Source organism: Talpa europaea (assembly GCF_964194135.1).
Source record: "Talpa europaea genome assembly, chromosome: 3".
Taxonomy (NCBI): Eukaryota; Metazoa; Chordata; class Mammalia; order Eulipotyphla; family Talpidae; genus Talpa; species Talpa europaea.
This window is the reverse complement of record NC_140069.1, coordinates 82,737,125-82,761,016: the sequence shown is the minus strand read 5'-3', so window position 1 is coordinate 82,761,016 and position 23,892 is coordinate 82,737,125. Positions and strand designations below refer to the sequence as shown.

The 23,892-nt window shown below is 38.9% G+C and overlaps 1 protein-coding gene across 1 annotated transcript in view; it reads right to left on the bottom strand.

Annotated features, from left to right (window-relative positions):
- Positions 1-23,892, bottom strand: part of DYNC1I1 (dynein cytoplasmic 1 intermediate chain 1) — a gene marked incomplete at its 3' end in the record, with an annotated part of 330,357 nt that overhangs the window by 279,512 nt on the left and 26,953 nt on the right. The window contains exons 2-4 of the mRNA XM_084230581.1: positions 10,258-10,374; positions 2,953-3,067; positions 143-200 (exon numbers count right to left, since the gene is read on the bottom strand). Coding sequence (XP_084086707.1) covers positions 143-200; positions 2,953-3,067; positions 10,258-10,365 — 281 coding nt within the window. The 5' untranslated portion in view covers positions 10,366-10,374. The remainder of the gene's footprint in view (positions 1-142; positions 201-2,952; positions 3,068-10,257; positions 10,375-23,892) is intronic.

Below are 23,892 nucleotides of genomic sequence, written 5' to 3'. Positions count from 1 at the left end.
CAAAAGATAGACACCATAACCTGAAACCTGATGATTGTGTGCAGATACATGCATATTTGACAATGGAATGGTAGGTCTATTAAGTTGGGGGTTTTGTATTATTAACATTCCAGCATTGCCTTTGTAAAGGGACAATTCTTACCTTGTTAATGGTCCCAGGTCACCCGAGTCTTGGCTTCCAGCTTCACTGGGAGTGCTCACTGATTTCGAAGAGGGAGACATAGGGGTTGGGACTAAATAATGAAAATAACAGGTATCCCATGTTAAAAAATGCAGCGGCTGCACTGGGGAAGAGCAGTGTCAGATAAATCAAAACAAATGGGCCCAAATTAAAGTGGTTGTGTGGCCAGGAGAGATTGAGATGGGATACAAGAAAAAAAAAAAAAAAAGGAAAGAAAAAGGAAGAAAGTCCAGTGAATTTTTTATATTTTGGAAATGAAAATTTCAAATGAAGTTAGACAGAATTAATTTGGGAATTCTAAGGTCACGTTGACTTTAACAAAAAAAATGGAGAATCAAAATTGTTATTCAATAATTTAAGTCAAATATCTCTCCTGTAGTTAGTTATCGAGTGATAAATTTGTTATTATCCAGTTTCTCCAGTTTATTTGTTAGTATCGATGTGACCTATTGAAAGGAAAGATGAGGTGTCTTTAAAACTTTCAAAGATCTTGAAATAAATGTATTCTGAGTGATTTTAAGTGGTCAAGGAGTGTCAATCAAGTCTGTTGTATGTCTGCATTTGGTGGGAAAGCTATTGTCAGTGGAGGATAAACTGTATTTGCTCTGAGAGACTCTGACAGATAGAGAAAGGGTAAATGTTGAACCTGGTAATTTAAAAATCTCTTTCCAAACAAAGGGAAATGCCAGGCTGCTTTATTTTTACATTTAATTAATAGTTTCATCCCATTGTACTATTTACTGTGTTTGGGATTTATTTATTTATTTATTTGTTGCCTCCAGCAGCACTGGAAGGCACTGCTGTGTGCATGTAAGTAAATTCCATTCTGAAGACAGGAGAAACAAGTTCAAAAATTGAGGTCAGCGAAAGCTGAAAATTGGGGCACGTGAGTAATAACAAAGCTAAAGGAAATGCAAATGTATTTTTTTCCTATCCTGCAGATACAAGCCAAATGTCCTTCAGATAGAAGCTGCTTCAGATGGCCAACATGGCCCCAGGCCAGACTAATTCAACGGGTTCTCAGTATCACACACGCCAGAGAAGCCAGATGGGCAGAGAGAAACGTCAGTGCGTACTGTAGAATCCCATTTGGTTTCAATCAAGTGCAATTTCCCTTTATTTATTTAATAGGGTAAAGAGTTTAACTGTTTTGTCTAAATCCTATAACACAATGGCAGATCTGTCAAGAAACTAGGACTTTCTGTGTGATCTCACTATTCATTCACTGATTACCTCGGCCATAAGTCAGAAGGTATGTGAGAGAAATGGATGAAAACTGAAAATGGGGTCCACCTTAGCCAGGGCCCCTTGGCAAGGATGGTTTAGAATTTAGTTATGGTTTAGGGATATTTAACTATTTTGATCTTAAGGTTTAATTGCTGGCTTTATGTAGAAAGGGGAGATTAGGACGTACTACTGTTGCATTTAACCAGTGTTCACATTGCAACAGAACTTCAAAGGTCTTTTTGAGGCAAAACTATAATGGATTTCAAAGTGTCTAATTTATACCACAGATCAATTAAGTACAAAAAAGTGTGTCAGCACCTCAAAGAAGGTCCATCAGTCAAAGATGCCATAGGTTACATATTCCATACCATAAAGAAGCGAAATAAAATAACCAACATCTTATCAGGGTTTATTATATTATTAGACATGACTTCACCTACATAAATTGAAGTTGAGGATAAAATGTTTTTCACAGTATTTAAATTTTGTGTGTCTGGGTTAAATTACATTTATCAATATTAAATTTGCAGACTCACATTGCTCTTTTTCTTATTTGTATTGCTACAAACCCTTGTCATTTTGTCATACATGAAGTTATTTTTAGCCTTAATTTAAGGAGCTGTAGAGAATAATGGAAAATTTATTCTAATATAAAATCCAGTGTTCAAATTGAAAGACAAACCATTTTTGGAAGAACTCATATTGTGCCTATTTATATGTATTATTTTAAAAAGTTTCTCTCTCTCTCTCTCTCTCTCTCTCTCTCTCTGCAATCACGTAGTTTTATAGACACCCTAGGGTTACTCCGAAGTATATGGACAGCAAACGGATAAAGAAAAATAAAATAACTTCACATGAGAGATATATCTTTAAGTGACTGAACAAACACATTATGTACAAATTACCTTTAACACAAACAAAACAAATAGCCCGATATTCAAACCCTAGGGATAAATGAGTTCATGAGCAATTAACTAGGAATGAATGAGTTAGAGGAGGGGTGTCACAGTGAAAATGCCAATTAATAATACAACCAAGATACACAAGTCAAGTAGATTTACTAAATGCTGATCACCATTTAAGTTTCTTTGCAATTTCTCATCAAACATTCCATTTTCATTATGGAAGAGCTCTGTGCCTGTAGTGATTATAAAATTCATAACCAGATTCACAGTATTTAGGTTGGCAAAGAGAGGCTGGATTCAGCAATGGAAATGAAGAACATTTTCAGAAAAAACTCCAAGATTTCTTATTTTCGCCATATGGCAACTGATTTAATTAAGTATAAAATACTCTAATAGTAACACAGCAGGAAAGACTGACCATACAATCAGTCAACAAGCAGCAACCTGCTAACAACTCCATGACCTGTCCTCCCATCCCCTTCCAGCCACCTCAACTCCAAAAATAAATATAAGTAAGCCAGAGAATTTCTTAAACCAAAAAAAAAAAAAAAAAGGACTTGAAAGAATAGTAAGCGCTGGACATGGTACACCCCACACAAGTCAAATTAAGCAAGCAATGATGCAGAGCAAGCCAGGTACCTAGAGGGGGCTCCGGCGATATACCGATGCTTTGCAGCAGGGCCTCCGTCTCTCGGCGTTTGCGATCCAGATCGGAGTCATCCTGAACAGGTTCCTTCTTCTGCTGCATATCAGCCTAAGAAAAGGAGAGGTCGGTAAGAAAAGTCAGCGATAGAACTAAATATATGCTTTTCCTGGCTCAAGCTGAAAATGGTAAATGCCTGGCAGGGAATGCCAGGCATGAGCCCTAAGTAAATATAATCATGTTATAAGGATGAAAAAATACTGTAACTGCTCCATTTAATAATGACCGATCAGTACTTTCTCTTTCAGTACTTTAGCTTTTTACTGCCTTTATCACATGACCTGAAAGTTTCTCTCACCTGGTGCTTGAAGAATTCACCAAGGCGAAGTATTTCTGACTGGGACATGAATTTGTTTCAAGTCTATTTTTTTTTTACCTCCTTGTCCCTTCTGGAAGACATACTATCAATTTTTGATGAGTATATGTTTGCAATATGCATGTCACATGGTAGGGATTAGGCAAATAATTATTGCCATCTGCCTAAAAGAGATTTATTTATAAAAATCTAACTGTAAAATGCATACACTATTTGTATCAGTAAACTTAAGTTTACCATGGCTTAAAATATATCAGGCTAAAATGTTTATTGAAGTATGTAAACAGTAATGATGAAAGACCTATTACTTGATTCTGATTTTCATAGACTTCCATTATATATGTTGACTTGAAGGAGAAAATTGTGTAGAAGCATACTGAATAAAAAGTCATTTAGGACAAGTTCCTTTCACAAATTGTATCTGAGCTTCTGACAGTCAGAATCTATGTGCAATTTCAAGAGACTATGGTGACTGTTGATGGGTGATGTGGTGGTGGGAGATTTATGGTGATTACATCTCAGGGGAGAAATCAAATATTGTACAAAAATGAATGATGTTAGAAATAATTTTTAATCAATTAAAAAAAATCATTTATAATTTGTTGTTATAGGTAGTGACCAATGACAATACAGGTTAAAGTCATTCAGTGGAATGTGAACATTCAGGGCTCTTTATTCACCACACAGTAACTACTTGAGGCATTTGCCCACATCTGAAACATGACAAATCCTCTGATGTGCAGTTAATTCATAATAAAGCTTTGCAAATTTATGGAAATGAACTGTTTTACAGTTTGTCAAAAAAAAACTATCCAATTATCAGATCCACCTTCCTCCCCAGGGCAATAATAATGGGGCATAACAGGGCATCATCCCCTTAAAGGACTGTAGAGGCCATTCAAAGCCCTGAAGCATCACTGGCACCATAGACTCTATTGCAGACAGAATTTGTGTGGGCCTCCCTGGTGGCACAAGGCATTAAGTCTCAGCACTATGAAGCTATCCTCAGCCACTGCAGCACGAGTTTGATCCCCAGCCAGGGAGCTAATCCACATGGCGCAGCAGACCTCTCCTCTTTCTCTTGCTGCTCCCCAGCAGTATATTTCAGTAGATCTGCCTGTTTGCTCCCTGCTCTCTCTCTCTGATGCATCCTCTCACCCCCTGTGCCTCTGGCCTACACCCCAGCTCTTGTATGCATAAATAAATCTTAAAAAAAAAAAAGTTTGTGCAACTTTTGACTTACCCCCAGATGGCAACCTACACACTGAAATAACTGATAATTGGATAGTTTTTTTTAAGCTAAATGCATTTTGGCACACAAAGCTCAGCTCAACACTTCTGGTTATTCACCAGAAATGCACTCACATTTTTGAAGTCTATACATTATTAGAGAGAAAACTGCCATTACAGGGCTGGTAAGGGCTGCTGAGAATGCCTGTGGATTTCAGATAGCCTCACATACTTCAAGTTCTGAAATGTAGTACAATCTCTATCAGTGAAGATGTCAAATTTCACACTATTTTCCAGTTTTAACATCTGAACTATAGGAGCAAGTTTCAAAGTTATACATACAACAGAAGTAAATACAGAACTAAGATGAGAAAAGAGATGTTGCAGAGTGAATTTCTCTGTCAATATTCACTTTTATCAAAGTTAAAAGGAGGACTGACGTGGGTGGGTGTGGTGTGGTAGCAGAACCTGAAGGGGGCAATCCTATACCTCTAAATCATGTACAGTGTCATAAACCCGTATCACCTCAATAAAAAAAAAAAAAAACAGGATAGAAGGGAATGAGGGGAATAGAAGAAAAAGGGGTCACCAAAGCAGCTACTGAAATACAAATTAAAATACTTTGAGAAACAAAGTTCATCTTAGGAATTCAATATGAATCTTGGGATTATACATCATTCATGCCAATTTCTACCAGTTGTACCCCATTCAGAAAGTTTTTTTACAACAGCACTGTTAGGATGAATCATCTAGATTTCCAGTGACCCAGTTCTCACAATAAAGTCATATCTATGTTCTAGCAACAACAAATCTTTACCTTCCTTCACTCTTTCAACAAAAAAATTTGAAGGACAACAAAATGCAGTGGTAATGAAACTTGAGTTCCAGTGGAGCTTATATAAAGAATGAACAGAAAAAAGATCTTCCTGATCATTTCTTTATAAGTAATCTTAGGACCTATTACCCAGAAACTTTTTGTCACATATGTCCCGTGCAGAAAGGCACAGAATCTTATCTTCAGACTTATTCGCACTTTAATCGTTAAACATTCAAGAAACATACTAGAGGGTAAATCACAGGTCCACAGAGATACCCATGCACTGTGCACCTGTGGTAGATCCAGCCTTCACTCTCACACTACAAGTTGTCTCTACAAATCATTAACTACCTTCTATCTTCTAGATTCTTAATGAAATAAGCAATATAATCACCTATCAATAAGGAAAATGTCCACCTAGTTGTAGTGGGAGCTTAGGAAAACACTTAAAGTTGACTATGAAAAATGCAAAATGAGATAGCTGAGGCTTATTGGAAACAGAGAGTTCCTATTTTTTTAAATAATCTGTTATAATTAACACCTTAAACTGAACAAAGTGCTTTTACCCAAGACAGCTATATAAAGTGCCCCATCAGGAAACTTGACTTTCCCCATGTAAATACTATAGAATTCTATTATAATTTAATGACTCAAAAAGGACTAATTTCACAGTACTAGTAAGGAAAAACATGCTAGGTGTCTTTCCCAGCAAGTGATATTTCTGAAGAGTAATCAAATCTGAGACTCAAAGAGGATAATCAGAAAAATAAAATTTGTCAGTTGAGAATTGTCAGTCACTTTCCCAAAGACAGTTCCATGGTTATTAGAGAAACTGGTGAAGACAGGCCAGGAAACCCCTGGCTACCCCACCTTGCAGCAATTCGGCAGAAGGCCAAGGACAGACGAAACTTCACGGTGGCCTCCATTCAGCACAACTCACTGCATTAAGGCCAATTTTTCATGAAACCGGGTCTGCGTCTTAAATGGTAGCCACGATATTTATTTTAAAATTAGGTTTCATTCAAAATACCACAACCAAGAAAGCAATTATATCCAAAGGAGCTGAGAGTGGTAATTTTATACACGTACAGAGTTTTCTGGATTCTGTAGAGACAATCAAACTGGGTGGTCCTAATTCACACCAGTTTCTGTCATGGCAAAAATAGTCACTCAGATCAGCATTTAGAATATTAGTTCCTTTTTCATTCTAAAATTATTTGTTTTATTTGAAATCTAAGCCTAAATAAAGTTAACAAAAATCAAACCTATAAATTGAAGCTGAGTTCTAACTTTCTACAAAAAAAAAAAAAAAGATAGAAAAAATTCTTAAACTCAGGCATTAATAACAGTGGCCAGTATCCCACAGACTCAGCATCTGACGCTTCTAAGGAATTTGTAGAAAAGATTTCCAGAGGCCTAGAAAGGCTGTGATCAGCATCACATACCTTCCCTGACTATTTCACATGTCCTCTTATTCATTCTATAATCCAGGATTAAAGTCCTGCTATGTGATCTGTGCTAGACATTGATAAAAAAAATATAGCCCTGTCTTTCAAAGCTAACACTCTATTAGGAAAGAAAAACAAGTGAAGAAGCAAATAGAATAATCTGTGCTAAATGCATCAATAAGGTCAAGGAGAGGGTACAAGGCTAACCTAGTCACAGGAAGAGAAAGATATCACAGAGGACTTCTTGGAGGAAGTGACATTTGAGAGAACTGTAAGACATAGTTATCAGATAGGTAAAGGGAAATTTGGTGAAGTAGGTAAAGATGAAAAACAAGAAGAGAACATTTACAAACTCCCTATCAAGAGAGAGTGTAGTCCATAGGTGATCAGGAAAAAGACTAAAGTAAGTAGCTGAGTCAGGCTGGAATGTGGATTTTAGGGAGAAAAGAAATGGGGAGAAAAGAGAAAGCTGTAATGTCTGTGCAGGACCTAGTGATCATTGCAAGTTGGGGAAGGAGATGGTGAAAGAATAACCCCAGATTTCTAATTTGGAAAACTGGCTGCCAGAGTGGGGCTCTTCTTGAGACTGGAGATAAAGGGAGGGAGCTCTCAAGCTCAGACCCGGGGCCTCATCTCAAAAAAGAGGTATGGGACCTCCTCATCTCAAAAAAGAGGTATCAGGATAAATTACTTCCAGGGTTTTGTTTGTTTGCTTGCTTTTAGCAACAGAATGCAATAGGAAATTATGGAACTTGAATTATAAGGCCCTTCTGAAAATGGGGTATTTTTGGAAATTGGCTTCATCAGCAGTGATTCTGACAAATCTCAGCAGTTAATCTCTGGGGTCCCATTCTCTTACTCTGGTAGCCCATCTCAGGAGCAGAACAACATGTTTCTTACTGAGCAGCTCTATGTCTTTTCACTCTTCCATGGTGTCCTCCTGGATCCTCACAGAACTCCCTGCGAAGGCACAACTCTTTGTTCCACTTTACAGAAGGGAAACAGGCTCAAAAACGTCACATTCACTTAAGGTCATTGCCAGTGACAGTCAAGTCTAAAGCCTTTGTACATAACCACTGAGTTCAAGGTCTTCTGCTTTACAGCACCAGTTGCTCAGAACAAATCAAGTTATCCCAGTCCACAAATAGTGCTGAGACTGAACCAATGGGGGAGATGGGTAGATGGGTTCGCAGAAGGTCAGGATATAAAGATGATGTAGTTCAGTGGATCCCCCAACCAGGCCGTATTTGGTCTTCTGAATTAGAAACTTTGAGAAGGTAAAATAGAAGATATGGTACATATACACAATGGAATATTGCTCAGCAATCAAAAAAGATAAACTCATGCAATTTGCAGCAACATGGATGGAGCTGACAGGGATCATGCTCAGTGAAATACTCCAGAATAAAAAAGAAAAATACCAAATGGTCTCACTCATAGCAGGAATTTAGAAAACCCAAATAAGGGATCAGGAAAAAGACTAATTATAAAAAAGTAAAAATCAAAATCAACAGGCAACTACAAACCAGAGACACACTACAGGGGGAACAAGGGAGTAGGATCAAAACAAGGGTGGTGGGAATTGTATGGGGACTATAACCAAGATGAAAATGCATACATTGTGCAAAAATGAAAAAGGATGTAAAAATATATAAAATAAAAAAAATAGGACTCTGTATTGCCACAGGAGCCCATGGAGCAGGTCTTGATATCACAGTTTAGACCACAAGGTCAGCTTAGAAATAAGAAAATGAAGACTGTGGGACTTTAATTGCAGAACTAGGCAGTAGTCCTGGAGTAACTAGAGTCCAGGTGCTACACACTCCCCACCACCTGCCATCCCCAATCTCCCGGGGCTCTGTCTGCAGCGTAACGAGTCACACCTCCATCAGCAAAGTGGCTTGGTATAGCTGTTTCTTTTTGTTTAAAGGGTGGCCATTTTGACCAGTCTTGTTTGCCTGTAATTTCCGCCCCCCACCCCACGTGTAAAATGACAAAGATGAAGCAGACAGCATAATTTGGAACCAGATTTCCCATATCACATCACATTTTGCAGTAATTCTATGACATTCAAGTTGGATATTAGAATGTCAGTTTGAGAGGAAACGGGTTATTAGTAAAGGATAACAGGTGCTTTAAAACTACAGTAAGTGTTGACATTTGAAGGAAAGAAAGCATAATAACTTAATGCTTTTCTTGGCTTTGCATGGAAATGAATGGCCATTTCTTGTCAATTCTCACCTCTACTTCAAGCAAAGACTACATATATAACAGCAAAGATCTCCAAGAGGAAAGCATTATGCACACTGTCAAGGACAAATAAACTATGGCATCAATCAAAGTGTAATGATACAGAGAGCCAGAGATGCCAAGACTATAATGGAACTTCAATTATGTTTTACTTTGTTGGAAAATAATTGTTATAAGTGTGTTACCTTGACTCTGAACCTTATAATCTGAAACAACATTTATTTGGTTTGCAAGGCATCAAAATACCTTCTCCTTTTCCTTAAAGAAAAATTCTGAGCAGGGAAGCTGCTCTGGCTTCCAGACACACAAGGGTGTCACACAATACAAAATTTTCATTCTAGATTATTCAAAACTATCTTTGGCATCTGGTTTTTGTACAAGATATGAGATATTTTTATACTGCCAAAACAAATTAGAGAATTACAAATAAATTATTTGTTGGCTTCAGATCGTAGAAGAAAACATGATATGACAGCAAGGCTCTGAGTTGGGAAGAGTCTGGCAGATGGAAAAGCTGTATTTCACTTCTGGGTATCTGCTGCTTTGCTGGCATAAAGAGGGGTCTCAATGGAAGGTCTCCAAAATTTATTCTAGTTTTAACATTTCATATTTCTATGTCTGTGGAGTAGAATCTACTGTACTACGCACCTTCACCCCAGTGCAGGGAAATACAGCTTGACCAGATCTTTGATTCTTATTCCCTGAAAAACGCATATACTTAGGAAATCCATTTACATTATTTTCTATTTTTCTTATAAAATGTCTCTGGGTGGTAGCTTTTAAAAAACTTTTCCTTAAAACTAACACTTACTAACTGTATCCAAGATACGCTAAGAGCCCCACAAAATAAAAATATGACCATTCCCACAGTAAGGATGGGAAACAGACAGGAAAGCTAAGGAATTTCTAACAAAAGAGGAATCACAGCCACTCTGAGGGTGCTATTCAAATCTAGGGTGAATCTAGAGTTTGGGGTCCTCACTATCAAATGCTATATTCCCCCATTAGGTGGTCCCGGGGCAGCACTCAGCAGAGGGAATTCACTTTATTACCTAGTTTACAGGTATGTACTCATTTTATTCCAGCAGCATGAAAGCTTGAAAGTATTCTTTTTGCCCAGTCTCTCAGAACCAAGTGATTTTTCCTCCCCCACTCCAACAACCCAGCGCCTAATATTTACCTCTTTCTTTTTCCTCTCTTCTTCCTTCCGTTTCTTCTCTTCTCTTATCTGTGCTAAACGCTGTTTTTTGCGCTCTAGCTCAGCCTTTAAGTCACTTTTGTCAGACATGTTGGTTTCCTTGGAGAAAAAGAAAAAAAAATGAATATATAAAAATAATCTTTTTCCATTATCATTGTAAAACTCATTCAAAAGGAAATCCAGCTTGAAAATGTGGCTTTTTGGCAATAGTAGGCAGTGTTACTCAACCTATGTAATAAAAAAATTAAGTTAGAGCTGGTTTCTTTCTATATAAAATCTTTTATGTATACACAAATATTTGAAGATAAACAACATTATAGTCTTTTCTGGTCTGAAGAATAATAACTTACTTCAGAAAAAGCAACACATTTTCTGTACAAGTGTCTTAACAAATGAAAATAAATAAAAGCACCAGCATCATGACTTCCAATTTAGACAATAATAGACCGATTCTTCCCACACTGAGAAAACAGGCTGTCACAAACCCTTAGAGACATGCTCTGTTCAAATTTCAATGGACTCGACAAACATTCCTCCACTGAGGTGGATACAGAGATTTTATTTGCCTAATATTATATACATCAGGGAAGACAGCCACTGAAGACGTAACATGTTAATATTCTTTCTCTGGAAAACTCCTCCTGAACTGTCACAATTAATTTCATCTCTAGTACAACCCTATTTCTATAAAACATTCATTTGCATACTAAATGCAATATTGCTTATCCTGGCACATTCCCTTTTCAAGGCAAAAGTTGTGGACCTATGAATTGGGAGGTAACACCATTGAAAGTTCTTGGGAAAATCTGTCTGATGAGATTTAATTGTAACATTCATGGAGATGGTGTCAGAAATAATTTCAAATAAAATGAATTTGGAGAATACGCTCACTGATCACCAATGACTATGATTGCCTCTTTTGAACTCCCAACTGGACACTAGCAAAAAATGCAAACATTGAGAAATTAGGAATCCCATCTAGGCCTCCCTGGTCATGCAAGGGGTTAAGACGCAATCTATGAAGCTATATGCAGCCACTACAGCACAAGTTTGGTCCCTGGCCGGCCAGGGAACTGCCCACATGGTGCAGCAGACCTCTTCTAACTCACCCGCTGCTCCCCTTTTACAGGGCAGCTAATACCCTCAGCAGTGTACTTCAGTCAATCTGCCTGTTCTGTTCCCCACCCTGTCTCTGGTGAATCCTTGCACCCCACCCCCACACACACACCTCTGGCCTACACCCCAGCTCTCGTATTCATAAATAAATCTTAAAAAAATAATTTGAAGGAAAAAAAGAATCCCATCTAATCCAAATGTCTAAATGAAAGGGGGGAAAAAGCAATTATCATTATACATCATGAGTATTCATTTGCATATCATTTGCATGCAACTCTGATGAATGTATACTATATCCTGAAGTAGAGGATAGAGTGAAAGAAAACAAGAACCAAAGAATTCGTAGCAATGAAAAAATCTCAAAGGTATAAAAAAAACTTGCAGTCAATCTTAGACACTTTCAGATGAACACAGTCAGAAAGTATACTATGTTCCCACTGTACACATTCCTGCTCATGATAAATATCTGTGGCAAATATTTGTAAGCCAATAGCAACAATAATCAGTCATCAATCTCTGCCATTCATGATTATTTTCTTCATTTTTCAACAAATATTAAATATTTAATCCAGGCATTCTATAAGGTATCAGAATATAAAGATGAGCAGAATGAGTTTCTCCAAGGAGACATAACAACTCTGTGGGCATGTGGTATGGTTGAAGATGTTCTGAGATATTGGCTTATAGATGACTGAGCTTCAGGCACTTTCCATTCATCACAACAATCCAGTAAGACCAGCATTTTTATTAATGTATTCTTTGCAATTCAGATAAAGGAATTTCAGCAAGTCCTAAGACTGCATAGTTTATGCATAACAAGACCTAAATTCAAACATGTTCATATTCAAGGCTACTATACTCTTCTGATTCCCAATGGACACATGCAGACAAACCTCACAGCAAAAGAATAGTCAGGATCTGGCAGAGAGGACCAGGATGAGTTCTGAGTAATGGTGGTGTTTGAACTGTTTATCATGTAAGGTCAGGAAGGTCAGAAGAAGGGAAGAAACAGACATGCAAAGGTGTGGAAGAGAGAATGAGCAGGTTGAATACGAGAGATGTGGATGAACCCAAACCAAGAAATACAAACTTTAGTGGGCAAGAATGGATATGTAGAGACAACTGATGAAGCTTTAGGAAAACAGAAAAGCGAGTTTCATTTGGTGGAGTGGGGAATCATAGCAGTTTCCTGAAAGGAAAAGTGACAAAATGAAAAATGGCATTTGTATAAGCAAAACAGAGTAAAAGCCAGAAATAAAGCAAGCATCGTGGAAGCTTGTGACAGCATATATCGGGATCACTGCACCTGCAGTAGATTGGTGAATGAGTGTAGAGAGGGAAGGCAAGGAACAAAGAGAGAGAACACAAACAAGAAGAAAGAAGTAGCTTTTTGTGGAAATAAAATTCAACTTTGAAAGAGACAGGATGGCTATGAAATTGGGAAGAGAAGGCAAAGAAAGAAATGAAAAACTTTCAGCATGTCATAATTTGGATGTCAGTGGAACTTGGGGCGACAAGAATGCACAGACCCAATACTATAGATAAGATGACAAGCTGAATGGGCCTCCATGTGGAACAGAGTTTGGAGTAATCCACCTACAAAGTACTGTTTAAATCTGAGTCACAAATTCAGAGTCCTACCAGAGCCAGGCACATAACATGAGGGAAGACAGCAGGGATGGGGGCCAGCCAGAAAGTAGATGTTCAGCATAAAGAAGGCAGTCCCACTCAGCTCCAAATGATGGCTGACATGGAAGAACATAGAGCTGAGCTCTTAGATGATCTTCTGATTTATTTTTTCAAGAGAAGATACAGAACTGACAAATGGGCAAAAGTCTTGGCAAAGAAAATTAGAAGCCAATTCCAGAAGTCATCTGAGAAGCTGCATATACTCTTCTTCAATGGGGGCCAATCTAATTTATAGTTTTGATGTTTTCCTCCATCAAAAATGAAACATGTGATCAGAAAAATAGTTGCATCATTCTAAAACCAGTCAGCAGAAACTTCTTAGACAACTCATTCTCTCCTTCACATTTCTTAGTTTTATCTACCTTTTCCCAATCCATCAAAAGTGTCTGGAAAAACTTCAGCTGTATATTAAAATCACTAAGGTGGGGCCTCCCTGGTGGTGCCTACTGTTCCCCTCAGTAGTATATTTCAGTCAGTCTGCCTGTTCTGCTCCCCACTCTGTCTCTGGTGGATCCTTTCACCTCCCTGTACCTCTGGTCTACACCCCAGTTCTTGTATGCATAAATAAATAAATCTTTTTTAAAAATCACTAAAGAGCAAACCATATAGTAAGAACACCCTACATATGTTGTGATTTTCTCGTGAAAGACTTTATTCACCAGTGGGAAGTGAGGTGTATTCTCAACATATTTCTGCAAAGGGCAAATGTCTTCTTGAAACTGATAAATACGTCTGACAATGCTGGTCATTTAAGTTGGTGTGACCAGTCACAGAGCCAATATTTTAAAAATAAACAACAAAAACACCAAGGGAACTTGTAAAAATTTTCATTAAGTAGTGATGTTGCATATAACACTTCACTTGTTAAAGGTAGTAGGGCCACAGTGTTAGAGACAGCTATAGAGTCCCTTCCACTTCTTGATTTTTTGGATCTATTCCAAAATAGACACTTTGCATCAACCCCTGGAAAATAAGAAATCTCAAGAGAACGCCTCATAAAGGGTTTGGAAAGAACACATTAGAGTAAATGAATGGGGCCTTTACACATAGTGGAATGGCTTAAATAGTGACATTAAATGCAGTGTCAGCACTGAACTGTACAGGCTTTCCTGGGGGGCTTCCCTGTCTGACCCACTAAATCTCTTTGCACATCAAACTAAGCAGATTGAGGAGCAGAGCATGGGGGATAGGAGTTCTAGAACTTTCTGTGACTAATGTAGGTCACTGCAAAGACAATGCTGAAGCTCTCAGTTTAAGAAGAATAAGAGTTACCTGCTGCTGATTATTGCTCCCTCACTTCACACACACACACACACACACACACACACACACAGCTCTTCTCTTTCATTTACACCAAGAGAAAAGGGTCAAGGAGATAGACCCATCTCTGGGCTTAGTCTTCTCCCTGACCAATCATCAACCTACTCTACTTCCACTAGTCAACTGAGGTTTAACCCTACCCTGACTTAAGAACAATTACCTCTGAATCTCACCCCAGCTCCATCCATTCCAGGGTCAGCTGATGCACATTTGCGTGGTTATCAGCTCTCCTCACAGCAGACTCCAATATTCCGAGCTTGCTTTCCACTACTGGCATTCTCCTTGCCCGCAGTCTTTTGTAACCCTCTTTTTTTTTTGCCCAATTCATGCTTCCACCATCCTCTCACTTTCAAATGTTAGCTTGTCCTCCTCTACAAATGCTCCAGCTTTACTATCACCAACGTGACTATCATTTTGCCCTTCTGCTCCTTTTGTCTCCCAAATTACCTCCAGTCCACAACAGATATGACAAAACCCAAATAAGCTACTCTATCTTTTCTGGACTCTGTACACCAATGCCCAATTCCCACAACTTTTTTTTCTTTTTCAAGTATGAACTCCCTACTATGATTTCCACCTGTTCTCTCACCCATTAACAACTTGCTTTACTAAAACTCATCCACACCCATCTTCCCAAACGTCAAGGAGTTCTCAGAACTTTTGCTTCAGTCCTTTTCTAATCCCAGTAAATTGCCATTCTTTGATGCAAGTAAATGAATGAATGTAAGTAAAGAGCTTAAAATTATGCCAGATTAAATACTCAAGAATAGCTGATTCCCCTCTGCCTGCTCCTTTTCTACTTCCTTCTTCTACTTCCCCTTTTTTGTATTATGATTATTAGTATTTTTCTTATCTTGCCAATTCTTTCCTCCATGGCTAATTCCACATGAATTCAAAGTCACCATGCCAAGTTCACTACAAACATTTAAAAAATGTTACAGTGAGAAATACAGTAAACGTATAGCATGTTACTGATTAAATAGCAATATAATCAGAGCAAGAAAACACAATCTGTGCTCCTAGAGGTCCAATTCAGATGGATAACAGGAGGTTCTCACTCTAAATGGATTATAAGTTAGAAGGGATATGGTCACAGAGGTGTAACTCAAAGAAAAAAAATACAAAAAAATTAAGTGTAGTCATTTAATAGTAGTAAAATTCTCCTTTATTTTTCTGTGGAACATAGGAATTAAACATGAAGCTATCCCATATGGGCATCTCCCCATCTTACCCACTTCCCCCAGAAGATAGGGAAGAGCAAGGAGAATGGGTTTCTTCTGTAGTCAAGAAGTTAGCTGCAGGAAGGGGCACTGCTGCTGTTCCCTCACAGAATGGCCCCTAGTGCCAAGTGTCCCTGGAGGAAAGACAAAAACATGACAGAGGAGGCCACCTAGCAGCACAGAGTTTAAATTCTCAGTGCTATTAAGCTATTGTCAACCACTGCAGCACGAATTCGATCTCCAGCCAGGGAGGTGACCCACACAGCCAGCAGTCCTCTCCTGACTTGCCCGCTGCTCCTCTCAGCAGTGTATTTCAGTCAGTCTGCCTGTTCTGCTCCTCTGTCTCTGGTGAATCCTCTCACCCCCACACCCCAGTTCTTGTATGGATAAAAATAAATCTTTAAAAACCAAAACAACACAACTACACAAGCAAGGAAATAAAAGACAGCAGTCATGACTGACCTCCCTAGGCCTTTCCTCTGAGCCTTATACCTCCTTCCGGTTCTTATATCCACACGCAGCCATAAAGGAAAATTTTCAGCTCTTCTTGACACCAACACTGAGAGGGGTCACTTTCATTTTCATTTCTGCACATATTGTCATAGTACAGTGGTCCCTGTTAGGACCAAATGTCTAACAGAGGAGAAGTAAAGGGTTTAGTTCTGTTTACACAGCTGCCGAGTAACAAAATCTCCTGTGGCTTAGCTTCTGAACAATATTGATCTCTATTTCCTTTTGGTTGTCTATGTTGGCAACAGTTTGAGATTCCATTTCTAGTGCTGGCATATGCAAATGTATTTTTCAGCTTAAAGTCAGAATCCTAGGTGGTTTAAATCATTGCCCAGCTGTTGCCAGATTCATTGAAGAAAAAAAAAAAAAACACCTAGAAACAAGTCCTTTTTTCCTGCCTGAAAACAATTGCTCTTGTCAGTTCAAATTGTCAGTTCTTCACTCTCAGCTATTGAACTTTTCATCTGCCAGTGGGTACATGTAAGAAATTTGATCTTTCACAAACTCTTTTCACCTGCCTGTCTTCTCATAAAATACAGCTGCCTCTTTCCATAGGGAAGGGAGGCTAAGAGATGAATCAGACCACAGTCATTAGTCCATATTTATAGCGGTATCTTACCATCAATAAAAACTGCAATAGAAATCTCAGAAGGGAGTTGACTGGTGAAAGATGTAGGATGATTTGCTAAATCTTTTATAGTACATTATGGAAGCAAAAATTTTAATAAAGTCTATCACATAGTAAGAGTATTGAGGCCTGGGGTACTGCAGATAATGTTAAAACTTTTCGTCTCATCACCCCTTGGTCCCTTAAAAAAGTATCAGGTGGGGCCTCCCTGGTGGTGCAAGGGGCTAAGACAGCACTATGAAGCTACCTGCAGCCACTGCAGCACGAGTTTGATCACTGGCTAGGGAGGTGACCCACATGGTGCAGCAAACCTCTCCTGACTCTCCCGCTGCTCCCCTCAGCAGTGTATTTCAGTCAATCTGCCTATTCTGCTCCCCACTCTGTCTCTGGTGAGTCCTCTCACCCCCACAACTCTGGCCAGTTACCCAGTTCTTTTATGCATAAATAAATAATCTTTAAAAAAATTATCAGGGACCCCAAAGAGCTTTTGTTTATGTGGATTGCATCTATTCATATTAATCATGTTGAAAACTATTTACTTAATAATTTAAAAGTTACTTGTTAACATATTTTTTAATGAATAAATTGCCATACTAAAATCACCCTGGAATAAAAAGTTTTTGAGCAATGGACAAAAAAGAAAAAAAAGCCATACTTTCCAAGACAAAAAAGAATGGTATGAAGAATGTGATTCTTTTGTATCTTCATATGTGTCCTTAATATCTGACTTAATAGAATCTACTGCTTATAGTTGCTTCTGTAGTCAACTATGTTAAGCTATCTTACTGGTGAACAAAATCTGACTTCACATAGCTTTGTAGCCAAAAAAAGTGGTTTTTCTAATAGCTTCTTTAATTATGGATAGTCTTCAATAGTCCATCAAGTCAACAAATGATAGTTTCCTTAAGGTCAGTGCCAATGTGAACATGAAAGCACATCCAACGATTAATTTTTGTATTAGATTATATTAACACTCCAGGAGTCTATTTTAAACTTTGAATAAATCTTCTACCCACATGATTTTATAACATCATGCATTGGTAATCTGGAAAATACTGAATTATACAGACCTTCCAAATGTTGCCATCCATTCATTGCACAATATCTAAAAATCAAAGATAGGTAATATCACTATGGATCTTCACATGTTTTTAGGTATTATAAGTTTTCAAGCTCTTAGTGGCAGATATATGGTCAAAAATTCTACTTTTGTTTGGAAACCCAAATTATAATGTTAACTTTCATTGTTTCATTATCATGTTTTTCTACCACATGAAAGTGAGCTTGGATTTTTTTTCTTTTAACTACAAATATATAGTAGTGATGTTTGGTGCTACAACTAGAATAATTTGGTGCTATTGTCTTTTTTTTTTTTAAAGATTTATTTATTTATTTATACAAGCAGTGGGTACAGTCAGAAGCGAGGGAGGGTGAAAGAATCCACCAGAGCCAGAGCAGTGAACAGAACAGGCAGAAGGACCAAAGTACACTGCTGAGGGGAGCAGCGGGCAGCAGGAGAGGTCTGCGCACCATGCGGGATCCTCACCCATTGGCCAGGGATCGAACTGGCGCTGCAGAGGATGTGGGCAGCCTCGCAGCCCAGAGCTCAACCACTGCACCAACGGGGAGGCCCTGGTGCTATTGTCTTAATTCATGCTAAAGTGCATGCAGTTTTATCCACTATGGCTTTTATACCATCATTGCAAGTGTTAATACGGTAAAATCAAAAAAAAAAAATCACATTTTAGTGTTATGAAAATGTTTCACCTTACAAATGTTTCACCCCCACTCCCTGAAACACACACACACACACACACTCTAATCGGCCTTAGCCTTACTACACAGTGAATTAATGCCACTGTTTATAAATTGTAAATATGTATAATATCAACGTATAATATATATGTTTTTAAAATAGGTCATAAAAAGCTAACATTTGAAAAGCTTTTATTCCTTTGTTCTTTATTATAAGAACAAGAACTTCAATAATTATACAATCTAGTACCAGTATTTTACCTATAAGTAGAAATAATGAGATGCAATTATCCAAGTTCACAACCATTGAGTGATAAGAGTTAGAACTGGAAACACTCGATCTCTTATTAAATAATTGTACTAAGTAATATCTCCCTTTCAGTGTTTTCTTACTCAATATTTTGCTCATTTTAGTCAAAAGCAAACTCCTAAACAAAAAGGCCTTTATGTAGATGCTAATCAATGTACGGCCATTCCAATCTTGTGATCACTCTCTATCACTGCCTGGTGGCCACAAATATAAATTGCATGAGAGAACTGACACCAGGAGAAAAGGTTTTTGTCTCTGAAATCCCCAAGCACACCACCAGAGGTTCTCCAAAGTACTGTAAAACTTTCATCTACAAATGAAGTATCTATCATGGCAATACTACTATTGGCATACTATACTATGCCAAGAATTACTACGTTGGAGGAAAAAAATATCTCAAAATACCTATTCACAGTTAAACATCTACACTGATGTTTCTAGGCTTTTCACAATTTTATTCATATTAGGTAATTTCTTGGCCAGGAAATCAGGCAATATTTCTAAATTAAGCCTTTACAATATCTGTTCTTCGACTTATGATCCATGCTAAAGATTGTATCTGCACATTTTCTCTAATCCTACTTCACCACTTTATGATTCTGAGTTACCCAAATTGTCCTGCCTATGCTGTTAACTCAATAACTCAAGCATTGGCAATTGCAGCACATCAGCACATCGAACAGGAGATATTCTCAAGCACTTGATACAGAGGCCCATTATGCTAGAGAGAAAAATCAATCCATAGGGTATCTGCCCTCTCATCTACTTAACAGGGTAGAGATGAGAGCTCTTAAAACTTAAAGGACTCAAAAGCCATTACGATCTTCGCCAAAAAGTTCTGGAAACTGTTGCATTATTTCTGACCCCTATGGTGTATTCCACCAATTTAGAGACTCGACAACTTCTCTTTGGAAAAGGAATTGTTCATCAATTAAGAGAATCAATCATTCATATCTTAGAGTAGCTTCCCTCAGGAAACACTCAGATGCTATCAAGAGTCCTTAGGAAATGATTGTTTCTAGTATCATTGAAAGACTATGAAACTAAAGATGGAGCAGTTTGGACAACTAGAGGGCAGTATTTTGGAACTTGGTTAAGCTAAGAATTAGGGCAGAAAAGAAGCCAGAAAATAGAATCAGGAGAAGGGAGATAGAAGTCCTCTGGAGAGTAACACAAAGCTAGGGTGAAGAAAAGTGAGCCCTTACACAAAAAACTTTGTAGTAAATGCTAACCTTGGTTCATATAGATGGGAAAGCTGTATCATGGTATCATGTCTTCACCAGGTATCATGTCAAGAAGCCAAATAAAGAAAGCTACCACCACAACACTTCATATAACATGATAATATGTGACTGGGCTCCTAGCAGTTCTAAAGTACTTCAGAGCAAACAGAAAGGAACTTCTCTATCTAAATGGACCTCTCAGGAATAGCTTGGAAAGGGGTGTTCCTGTCATAGACCACAAGGTAAACTTTCCTTGTCATTGGCAGAGTGGTTCCTCAGCTTCATGTTGGATGCACAGTAAGCATTCAAACACTTGCTTGACATTAAAAACAGGACAAAGGGTTACAGTGTTTAATCCTTTTAGCTTTAAAGGGTTAACCTTCAAAGGGTTGAAGATGTGTATTGCTCCAAAGTGTTTAAGTGATGCTATCAGGTTATGACCATTAGTTCAAAGCCCACAGAAACCAAACAAATATTCTTCCGCATCTGTCTGCTTTAAATATAGCTCAGATAAGCATATTTTTAGCCATTTACATCCTTCCTACAAAGCTACATCCAATAACTGCTAACCACAGATAAGGGTTGTAAGAGACCTTAATCCCTGCTGCTCCTCAGAGCTCTCTTACCTTGAGACCCATCATGTTGCTGTTGAGCAGTAGCACCAATGCTCGTGGTCCCCCTCTCTGACTCTCTCATTCTTTGGTGGGTGATGGCCCCAGGCTGCTGTCTCTGGAAGGCCCTCTTGCTATGAGGGACTCCCCACCTCATGAAACCCCAGGCCTTACTTGTTGTGAGATGCTGCCATCTCACAGTCCTGCTTTCTCCTTGATCAGAGGCAGAAATCTCAAACTCACCATACCCGCACAGCCAATGCTCACCAATCCTAACATTACCACCTAATATTTCCAAGCCTGTCCTATCCCCATCCATGACCATTCACATTGGTCACTGCCAATTTTCATTTTTGCTCATCTGACAGTTACAAAATTCCTCTAACAGATCTCCCTGTCTCCATGCTAACCTTCTTCCCTACCGATCCTCCACATTGATCTTTCTGTCCAAATCTGATGAGTGTACTCCCCTGCCTAAAATACATCAGAGGCTCTTTTTTAGTCATAAAATGTGTCTTAACTCCTTAGCAGGGCACCTAATATGCTTTTCTTACCCATGTCTCCATCCCTACATTCCTCCACCCCCTATTTCACGTTTCACTGGCACACATTTTCTTCCTTCGCAAATCCCAGGAATTCTCTTTTCACCACTCATTTTCTGATGACTCCGAGCCATCATTTTGTCTCAGCTCAATCACATTCCAGAAAGGCCTCTTAGGGCATTAAGCCTGGACCAAACACCCCTCCCAGTGGTCCTAATACATATACCACAATGCATAGCTCTGTTGTGTTTCTGTGAGTCTCTCCTCCTGTTACACCAGAAGCTCCTCCAGGGGAATAAGCCATGCATGATCTCTTTTTATAGTGAGCCAAGCCTAGCACTGAGTCTTCAGTAAATATTTCTTGAACTGCCAAGCAACCGTTCAATGGAAATATAAAATCTTCTATAATTTTGTTATAGCGAATTTTTGAATCATCAATAAGTTGGGTCATTGTGCTAAATTTTTAAATGAGCAAACTCAGAAGTTCTTCCTTCTTAAGCATTTTTATTCCCAAGGGAGGAGGCGTGGGGATTGATTTTTCACTCATTCACAAATGCACAATAAAAACACAATCCAAGCATTGCCTTATCTTGAACTCTCTTTTTCTAAATCACCTCCATTACAATCCCATCAGTACAATTTCTTTCCTGCCTAGTTCACATTTTTATTTTGTTTTCTGACTGTAAAAGGATTATTTAGCAAAAGCCCTTCAATTTATAATCAACAGCCTGTATTGCTTTTCTCAACCAACAAATACCACAATGGAGAATCTATTATGCAAGACACCTAGAAGACAAATCATCATGCTGATGGCTGGGCTTTTTCTTTAAAAGTGAAATATCTGTGCTTGAGAGCAGAGCCGTCTATTGCATTTGAAGCTGTTGTCTCTGAGTTGCTAAGATGATAAATGAACATGTCTAAAAATAAACTACTCTCAGGTAACCTATGGGGCTGATTTTAAAATGACTATAACAAGCAAATCTTCAAATATGACTAGCTTTAGCTTTGACTGAGTTCTTGGCATGCTCTCCTGATAAAGGGCCCGATTTCCTGTGCAGTAAAGTCAGTGCAGGCAGCACTGGTCAGGAGGCCTAACATTGACACTCCACACTGATAGAAAGATGCAGGCAAAAGGCAGCCACCTAGAGGTTCTTGATGCTGGCAAATGAAAACAAATTGAAACGATCATACTAAAGGCAATAAAAATCAAGTCATCAGTAAGTACATAAATGGAAACAATTTAATGCTTTAACGCTGAAGTAAATAGGTTTTCTCAATATAAATCAGCAATATAAATGTTTACAAAGTCCAGTTCTTTACTTTTCTAAAAACATGCTAAGTTATCACTACCTTGTAAAACCACTTAATTCACTGCTTGCCAAAATTAACTGTAAAATACATATCTCTAATTAATACATACCTCTAATACATATCTACCTAATTTTCAAGAACACTGAGCCCTGCTGAAGTTATGATAAACCGAGACACATACAGAGAAGAATGGTAGGGGTTTGCCTGCTCTCACACCCAAAGCAAACTGTGACATATGAAAAACTAAGATTCAAACCTAGTCTCCAGAACCCATGATCTTAACTGTGGGATCCCCAGCCCTCCTTGTTCTCAGGGATGTTGTCTTGGTGCACAGAGTCCTGCTTGTCAGCTAGGTGTAAGGTCATACAGGGGCACCAAGGGCAAAAGTCCTGGCATGAGGAAACACACTGGGAAACCAGTATCTACTGAAAACAGCCGGCAGATATTAGAACAGAGATAATATGCTTTAACTAATGGGAACAATGGAGCCCCCCCCAGGCAAGAGCCCCTGGTCACACCACCCTGGCTTGCATCCCCAATAACCGCTTCCCCATATGCCTGCACACTCCCTACTTCCTTGCCCCACCTTGGTACTTAGACATTAATAAATATGAGACTGCCCTTGGCAAGGGGCTGCACGTTACTTCCTCTGTAGCCCCGCAAGGCTTCTCATTGCTCCACAAGGACTCTGAGTGATCGTTCCCTCATCCCGTGCCCCTTCCAACACTGCCGGCCTGCGAGGCCACACCTGACCACTGCAGGAGCCTGTGGTTCTGTGCTTTTCTCATCTTGCCTTGTTTCAGTGAGAAGGGTCGCCTGCATAGGTGACTAAACACAGCATCACCAAGGAAGACCTGAGAGCAGCAGCAGGTGAGGCCAGGCAGAAGGAAGCCAGGACAGAGGCGGGGAGGTAGGAAAGTGAACGGCCCGTCTGTGCAGCACACGCTGATGGTGGTGCAGTGAAACAGGACAGGCCTCTCTTCCTGCCCCGTCCAATAAGCACTCCTATTGTTGCATTTAACAAGTTGTCTTCTTGCAGTTTAAGAAAAAGGAAGGATACCCCTAAGAGGGTAATAAGGAAGTTAAAAGTCTAAGGAAATTAAACATCAGGTGTGAACAAAGCAAGGTGGCGCCCACCCGAAATCTCCGTTTGCCTGCATCAAAAGGACCCTCGCCTACTCTCTTTTGTTTTACTACTTTATATAAGTAACCCTGCCTGGTGCCAAAAAGCAGGATGGTGGTCTTTCAGAGATGAGTCTACTGCCCTCCTCAGTTTGCCAACAAACTACTTTCCTTCTCCTCAAACTCTGTTTCATTTTCTTGGCTGAGGGAAACTGAGGCCGGCATTCGGTAGCAACAGGAATGGAACACTGAATGCGAAA